General features: G+C 51.2%; 2 protein-coding genes across 2 annotated transcripts in view; one reads left to right on the plus strand and one right to left on the minus strand.

Annotated features, from left to right (window-relative positions):
- LOC119302713 (tetratricopeptide repeat protein 1-like) overlaps nt 1–3,727 on the plus strand; it is a 4,635-nt gene extending 908 nt beyond the window's left edge. Inside the window, exons 2-5 of the mRNA XM_037579756.1 lie at nt 651–830; nt 2,471–2,597; nt 2,722–2,835; nt 3,271–3,727. Of these exons, the coding sequence (XP_037435653.1) occupies nt 651–830; nt 2,471–2,597; nt 2,722–2,835; nt 3,271–3,386 (537 nt within the window). The 3' untranslated portion in view covers nt 3,387–3,727. The remainder of the gene's footprint in view (nt 1–650; nt 831–2,470; nt 2,598–2,721; nt 2,836–3,270) is intronic.
- A 184-nt stretch (nt 3,728–3,911) lies between these two features.
- Nucleotides 3,912–6,693, minus strand: LOC119302712 (serine/threonine protein phosphatase 2A 57 kDa regulatory subunit B' alpha isoform-like). Its single transcript, XM_037579755.1, has 2 exons — nt 5,187–6,693; nt 3,912–4,420 (listed from the first exon to the last, which is right to left on the minus strand). The coding sequence occupies exons 1-2, from the start codon at nt 6,267–6,269 to the stop codon at nt 4,100–4,102; spliced, it is 1,404 nt and encodes a 467-aa protein (XP_037435652.1). The 5' UTR covers nt 6,270–6,693; the 3' UTR covers nt 3,912–4,099.
- Between the last annotated feature and the right edge of the window lie 219 nt (nt 6,694–6,912).

Below are 6,912 nucleotides of genomic sequence, written 5' to 3' on the forward strand. Positions count from 1 at the left end.
AAATACTAATAACTGAGAAGGATGCAAGGATTTATAGTTAGTGTATGATAATTGATGCTCGATTGCGTTCCACTCAGTCAGCTAATGAATTTAATCTCTTTAATTTGTTGGACCCTTCAGATTTTCTTATGAAATAAGTCTATATGTTGCCTTACTAGAAGATATTGTCCTGATCCAACTATCGTGGTTGAGTATTAGTATGCAGGCAGCACCATAGGTTAGTTTCATGATTTGGTGTTCTCATTCCTCGGATGTAGCAGGCAAATAATCGACAATACACTCTAGAAAAACTTAAGTAAGAAAGGCTGAATTAAATACAATACACTCTTCATATGACTGCTGTACGAAACTAACTTTGCTGAAGTGACAGCGCTAGATTTTGCGTAGAGCTTGTTCCTGAAATTTTACGGGATCGTTTTAAGTGTTCTGGTCTGTAATAAATGAAGCAGTGACTAGCCAAATTTCTTGCTTTGATAAATTATTGGACTGCTGCTAGTAACTGCCTCTGAATAGGCCTCTGGAAACTGTTGACGGAACTTCATGTCTTACTATGCTGTTTTTCATGCTATGTTGGGCTGGGCATTTCCTAGAGCATCACGTTGAAGAGTTTTGCCTTCCCATATTAAAATTTTCCCTTCAACTTGGTGCAGAAAGCTAGAAGCCAAGCAAACGATGCAAAAGCAGAAGGAAACAAGCATTTTGCAGCTGGACAGTACGAGGATGCATTATCACAATATGAAATTGCACTGCAAATTGCTGCTGAACTGGAATCTTCTGAAGACATATCCTCTGCATGCCATTCAAATCGTGCTGTATGTTTCTTGAAATTGGTAAGACACTTTTCGGGTCGGTTGACAACTCGGAGGACATAGGATACTATCCACATTTGCTTGCCATTATTGCCCATTTACATGATGTGAACATGCAGTAGTTCGGTCATAGTATTTATCATTGCATGAAGATGGTATGGTACCATCATATAATTATTTCTTTTATCTACGGTTTATCCATTCCTGATGTACTGTAGGAATGTCATTACTTTTATCTGTTTTCTGTGTAATCTCGGTAGAAAGCAGGGAGCGGCGATTTGGCTCCCGACGACAGTAAATGCCTTTAGCTTCTCTCTCTCGTCACATCTTGTTTCTCTGATCTCTCTCCTACCGATGGGATGGGGCTGGAGCCAACACTCGTTCTATCCAACTTGAAACGGCGAGGAGTCCGGTGGACTGTGGTGATTGGGCACTGCAACGTGTGGGGAGGGGTGTTGTTTACATGGATGCGACTGCTTGAGTGCCTGATCCATAGTCTCCCTCCTCGGCTCCAGCTGCCTGAGCGACTGATCGCGCAAGCCCCTCGTCTCCGGCGGGCAGAGGTTGTGGATCCGGCTTGTCCGTTGACTCCGGCCATGCTGACGTGCGCTGGCTGAGTTTGTGTAGGTAGATTCTCGGTGGAGGGCCGAGGTGACTTCTCATGCGTGTGGTTCCTTGTTTGCTTGACAACACTCCTTTTCTTCTTCTTTGGATCTTATATCGGTTAATCACAAATCAATTGATTTCCTGCTGCATCCGTGCAATTTGTAGTGCTGCATTTTTTTGTGAATCGATAATTTATTTGTAGCAGCAGCAGTGGTGCTAGATGGGTCATCAACTAATTCTGATGTCTAGAGCATTTGTTTTGTTCATCAACTTTTATTCCCCATGCAGGCCATTTCGTGCAAAGGTTTTTACTGCACAATCGATCTGATTTTTCATGTTCATGCCAATATCTTGTACTTTGACTGGTTAAAAAATTGGGTGCCAAGATTGATTTAGTGAAACATCTATTGTGGTGATGATGCAATCAATCTGTCCTAATCTGGTGCTAATTAGGATGAATAATGGTGTTGCACAATGAATGGGCTGCTGCAGCATAAGTATATCAATGGTAAAGAGAAAGGTGTCCAATCATGTCTTGTGTGAGTGGGACCTCTTCATGTCAGGATAGATGCAAGGGGACGGCGTCCGCATGTCCGCGAACAGAAAAGTTACACTAACACGGTTATTAAAGTAATGAAGATTACTGCAATTTTTGCTTTGCGGACAGCCGTGGACATGCAGATGCTATCCGATTGCATCCCTAGGATAGCAGTACCATGTGTCGGCCAGAAATTATTTAAACACCACAGTGCGAAAATACTGAACACATACAACAATATATACATTCTGGTGCGTCAATCCCCATGCATACCAAACGTCAGGATAAAGAGCTCACCTGTGCTTGGGCACCGTTCTTGATATCCCATTGCTAAGAACTGTGATGTTAAACTTGCTAGACTAGGCCATGTAATTATGTGGTCGATGAAATCTTTGATTTGTAGTCTAATTTCAAATGCCCTTCATGTACTTGAATGAGCGTTTCTGTTAAGTAAGGGTTTTTATTTTGGTCATATCTTATCACACGCAAACTCTGGTGCTGACTTCATGTGATCTAGGGGAAATATGATGAAACAATTAAGGAGTGCACCAAAGCGCTTGAGCTGAATCCTTCATATTTGAAAGCTCTGCTTCGGAGGGGAGAAGCACATGAAAAGCTTGAAAACTATGATGACGCTATTGCTGGTTAGATTTTATCCTCATTATGTGCTTTATATTGTCAATTTTAGTTCAGTGCATTCACATAATTTTTTATGCCATTTTTCATGTTCCACCAGTGCTAAGTTTTGAGTATTGTTCCTCTTCGCAGATATGAAAAAAATCATTGAGCTAGATCCTTCAAATCAACAGGCTAAGAAATCATTGTTCCGACTTGAGCCACTGGCAGCAGAGAAAAAGGAAAAGATGAAGGAGGAAATGATTGGTAACATCTTCCGCTAATGTTTAGACTTTATAACAGCTTTATCTGTGTTTATGCTTCCAGTGTAGTTCACAGCTCTAGCCATCTTATATATGTATAGTAACGTATTGGTCCTGTCGATGATGATATTTGGTTGCACGGCATTCACGATTGTGTTATTACTTGCTGGCACAATTTTCTTTAGTGATTACAAGTGTCATCAGAATATGTGCCGTGAATGTACCAATGTTTTACATAGCTCATATGCCCTCCCAACTTTTGTTGAACAAAAAAGGATTATTCAGCAGGAGGAAGGATTCTGAATTATTCAGACACCATGGTTGTGTCATATGGAATGCCCCATTTAGGCTCATGCACAGCTCTGCACCCTCAGACCTTGTGACATTTGGTTGATTTATTCTTTGCTCATGTTTCCCTATCTAAATTTATGTGATGCAGCAAAGCTGAAAGATCTGGGCAACTCGGTGCTGGGGCGGTTTGGGATGAGCGTGGACAATTTCAAAGCTGTCAAGGATCCAAACACTGGCTCGTACTCCGTTTCTTTCCAGAAGTAGTAGCATAGCATAATGAATTATACAGACGAACATGGCTTGGTGTCCATTGAGGGGGAGCCTCTAGTATATCCTTTGAATCCTGGAGGCGATTGTTGATGATAAGTTATGTAATGGTCTTGCACTCTTGAAGTCAGAACGCTCGATCTGAAGATGAGCCTGACCGTTCTTGGACTTTATTCTCCTTCGGTGCTTTCACGTATGATACACATGTGCATTTGCTGCCTAGGCACTAAGTTGTTTTTTGTAAACGACTCTTCATTTTCTTCTGTAGTATGGATGCACTATCTGTTGTCGAATTGCTTTTATGGCGGCAGATCCTTAGCTTCTCACCTGTTGATCCATTTCATGATTTTATTTGTCCTACAAGGAACAAAGAAATTGGCTTGGCCTGTCACAGTGTTTATCATGCTAGGGAGTTCAGTTTTGAGCCTTGCATCATGCAATTTAGTTTCCATGCGCGTGATCGCCAGTGATAGGTTTCAACTTGATGCCTAATGCATTATTTTGATGCAATGTTGTGCAAACTGGAGGGGGAAAACGTGACAAACTTTTCATTGTATCAACGAATATGCAGTTATCTCAGTCCAATATCAGTAGGCGCATGCGCCTGGGGAAAACACACACACGAATATTCGCCGCGCCATCAGTTGCGGTGCCCGCCGGCCGGCATCGTCATCACGCAATGTACAAAGCCCAAACAAACACCACGCTCGTTAGCTACCGCTCAGGCCATTGGCGTCGGCGGCCGCCTCGAGCCTCCGCCACCGTGCGTCGCGCGCGGCGGCCCGGGCGTCCGCCTCGTCCCGGCTGGCGGCGAGGTCGGCGGCGCAGCGGTCGTAGAGGTCGGGCGCCACCTGCAGGAGCAGCGCCTTGACGCTGGCGGTGACCTGCTGCACGCACTTGCTCCAGTGCCGCTCCAGGTTGTCCTCCACGCTGGCCACGAAGGGCGGCAGGATGCGGCCCATGGCGCCGCCGGCCGACGCCATCTCCAGGAACCGCTCGTTGTTCCACACGTACAGCGCCCGCTCCGCCACCTGCAAATCAAAGCACACAATTTTTCTGCCCGTTCAGCTTCAGCCCACCACTCATCATCAATGCAGTCAAGTTCATCATGATTAGTGCTAAGGATAGGGTAGGGCAATTATCCATGGCTGGATTACACGACAAGGAACGTCTGCTCCGGTCGAATCATCGCCTTGGCAAAGCCGCTTTGCAAAGTTACTTGTTGGTACTAACGCACTTCAGAATGATTCAGCTGGAGGGCAGGGGGATGATACACTTGTAACGTGGCAGGCAGGGCACCACAACGCCACTGTGAATGTGGGTGCACGGTGGAGTTGGCATCGGCCCGCATTCCCGAGCGGATTGCGTTGTGTCGGGACTGAAAGATAGGGTGGATGGGGGCGGCAGAAAAGTGAGGTTTTTGAACCCGAATTGCACGAACCGTGTGGTACGTACGTGCATCAAGTCGACAAATTGATTAGCCAAAGTGACATCGCTTTATAAAGCCTCTTTACCAATCGCCGAAACTTTCGATCAACTACTGTTCACCTCCTGCAAGCTTTCTTCCCCCACATGCACCCAACTAACTGTATGTATGGGGGCAGATGTTGGTGCATGCTGAATGGATCTCCTCAAAAGTTGAAACTAAAGCGACGTGTTGTAACGGTATATTCTGCAATCCAATGTCAGTCTGAAGCCTTGGGTTCAGAGATTTACTCTAACCTGACAAAAATTCTAAATTGCCCCTTGAACCTGGTACGTTCGTGCAGTAGTGATTAAGCGGGAACGAATTTTTACCTGGGAGCTGCAGCTGGTGGCGCAGCGGGCGATCCGGGAGCAGATGGGCGCGGCGAGGGCGTCGAACTGGCGCTGGTCCAGGGCGTCCACGATCTCCTCCAGCTCGTCGATGAGCAGCACCTCCTTCTGGCAGTTGGTCACGGGCCACCGCCGGAGGATGCCCTCCACCACGGCGCCGGCCAGCCCCGGCTCCTTGTGCACGAACTGCAGCACGCAGTAGACGAGCTGGCGGTGGTAGGCGTGGAGCCACCGCGCGCGGTGCAGCGGCAGCAGCACCCGGAGCAGGAACCCGCGGTGCTCCTCCTTGAGCGGCACCGCGAAGCCGTTGATGATGCTGCCGCAGATCTCCAGCAGCTCCGCCACACCGCCGCCGCACTCGTGGACGGACGCCAGGAGGGCCGCCGACATGGAGCGGCGCATGAAGGCGCGCTCCGGGGTCAGCTTGGCGTAGAGCTGGTGGTACGCGGTCTTGAGCCGGTCGCGCTCGCGGGGGTCCTCGGAGGCGAAGAGCGCCAGGAGCGACGTGAGGAAGGGGCGGTCGACGTGGTTGCGGAGGGCCTTGGCGTCGGCCGCGGCGATGACGGCGAGGAGCACGTCGTAGACCGCCTGGAGGTGCGGCCACGACGGGAGCAGCGACGCCGAGGGGGCCTCCTCGTCCGCCGCCTCGGCGAGCACCGACGGGCAGCACGCCGGCGGCGGCATCGTGCGGAACAGGTTGGCGGCGAGCATCTTGACCAGCGCGACCATGACGAGGTGGTCCAGCCCGGGCGGCTGGTTCTTGCCGCTGGAGCGCACGGCGGCGAGCACCTCCTCGAGCCGCTCCAGCTTGGCGTCCCGCTCGGCGGCGTCGTCGTCGTCCGCAAACGTGAAGACCCGGCAGCAGGAGGCGATCTTGTCGATGAGGCTCTCAGCCTCGGGCTCCGGCTCCGGCGGCGGCAGCTTGTTGCCAGCCGCCGCGGCCGCCGCGGCAAACACGAAGACGCCGTCGGGGTTGTCGAGCTGGAGCAGGTGCAGCAGCGTGGTGGACGTCCTCTTCTTCCTCGGCGGCGGCACCGTGGCGACGACCTCCACCTCGGCGCCCATCGGCCAGCACCCCCTGAGCAGCGACGAGGACCCCACCTTGGCAGCGACGGCACGGCGCTATCAAGGGCGTCACGGGCGGAGAGACACCGCGGGCGGCAACTTAAAGAGGCCCGACTCAGCTCGAGGAAGGAGGAAGCCGCCAAGCGGTGGCGGTGGTTTCGCCGCCCGGACGGTCGCGCGCTCGGGAAACGCCGCGCGTTGGGGAGGACGTCCAGGGTGGTCGTTGGCCGCTACTTGAGCCCCAATCCAAGCTTGGATCTTCCTGGCTCGTCACGTCGCCACCTTTGCGTCGCAGAGAGAGAGAGAGAGAGAGAGAGAGAGAGAGAGAGAGAGAGAGAGAGAGAGAGAGAGGGAGAGGGAGAGGGAGCGGGAGAGGGAGCGGCCCCGCGGGTACGCACGCTCGCACCATGGTGGTCGTCGCTTTATACGCGGGAGGCAGAACCGATGCGCCACCCTTGGCGCCGAGCGTCCTTGACACGTCCACGTCCACGTCCGGCCGGCACTGGCGTTGGCGAGGCCGTGATTCGCCCATGAACCCACAGCGCGCGGGCGGGCGGTGGATTCAGCCGGATCGGCACTGCTGACTTGCCTGCTCGGCTGGTGCTGCCGCTGGGCATGTGATGGTGTGGCCGTGGTCCTCTTG

The sequence above is a fragment of the Triticum dicoccoides genome, chromosome 5A, assembly GCF_002162155.2.
Source record: "Triticum dicoccoides isolate Atlit2015 ecotype Zavitan chromosome 5A, WEW_v2.0, whole genome shotgun sequence".
In the NCBI taxonomy this organism is placed as follows: Eukaryota; Viridiplantae; Streptophyta; class Magnoliopsida; order Poales; family Poaceae; genus Triticum; species Triticum dicoccoides.